General features: G+C 62.3%; 1 protein-coding gene across 1 annotated transcript in view; it reads right to left on the bottom strand.

Annotated features, from left to right (window-relative positions):
• ILVBL (ilvB (bacterial acetolactate synthase)-like) overlaps positions 1-617 on the bottom strand; it is a gene marked incomplete at both ends in the record, with an annotated part of 1,373 nt that extends 756 nt beyond the window's left edge. Inside the window, 2 exons of the mRNA XM_009076812.1 lie at positions 267-270; positions 416-617. Of these exons, the coding sequence (XP_009075060.1) occupies positions 267-270; positions 416-617 (206 nt within the window). The remainder of the gene's footprint in view (positions 1-266; positions 271-415) is intronic.
• Positions 618-660: the final 43 nt, after the last annotated feature.

The raw sequence follows: 660 nt of genomic DNA, 5'->3' as shown, positions 1-660 counted from the left end.
CCGCTGCCACGCCGATGCGACCTGGGGGCACAGCAGGGCTGGGAGGGGCAACCAGCACTCCCAGTCTGGGGTGGGGGAAGGACACAACTCGTGGTGGTGGCAATGGGTTAGACCCCGAGGGGGAAAAGGCACCGTGGAAAGAGCTTGGAGAACCACAAAGTCTTTGGAATTTTCTTGGCTCAAGCAGGACCTTGTCAAGGTGGGACAGCCCAAACCATCCACCCACTGGAGATGTTGGCCAAAGGGTCACCTGATCTTGTCCTCACCCTTCTGGGAGGTGACAAATGGGGACAAAACACATCCTGGAGGGGCCTTGGGCACCCACAAAATCGTTGGACCCTTCTCAGGTCAACCAGGACCCCCCAAGCTCTCCAGTCCTTGGAGAAGGTGTCGTCCGGGGCTGCCCCAGCCCTACCTGAGAGCCTGGAGACGGCGTCGGCGGCGAAGACGGCGGTGGCCTCGTGCCTCGTGTCCACCACGCGGATCCCAACCTTCTCACAGGCCACGAGCACGGGGGAGATGTGGCCTCCAGGCAGGGTGAAGAGGAACTTGACTCCATGGGCCTTCAGCACCTCAGCCACCAGTTCCCCCCCGTGCCGGGGGCTGCTGGGGTCCACCTGAAGGGCAGGTGGGTCACAACACCCAACCAAAGGTGTTGGG

The sequence above is a fragment of the Acanthisitta chloris genome, unplaced genomic scaffold (assembly GCF_000695815.1).
Source record: "Acanthisitta chloris isolate BGI_N310 unplaced genomic scaffold, ASM69581v1 scaffold42426, whole genome shotgun sequence".
Lineage (NCBI taxonomy): Eukaryota > Metazoa > Chordata > Aves > Passeriformes > Acanthisittidae > Acanthisitta > Acanthisitta chloris.
Note: the sequence above shows the minus strand (reverse complement) of the source record. Positions and strands in the feature narration are given on the sequence as shown.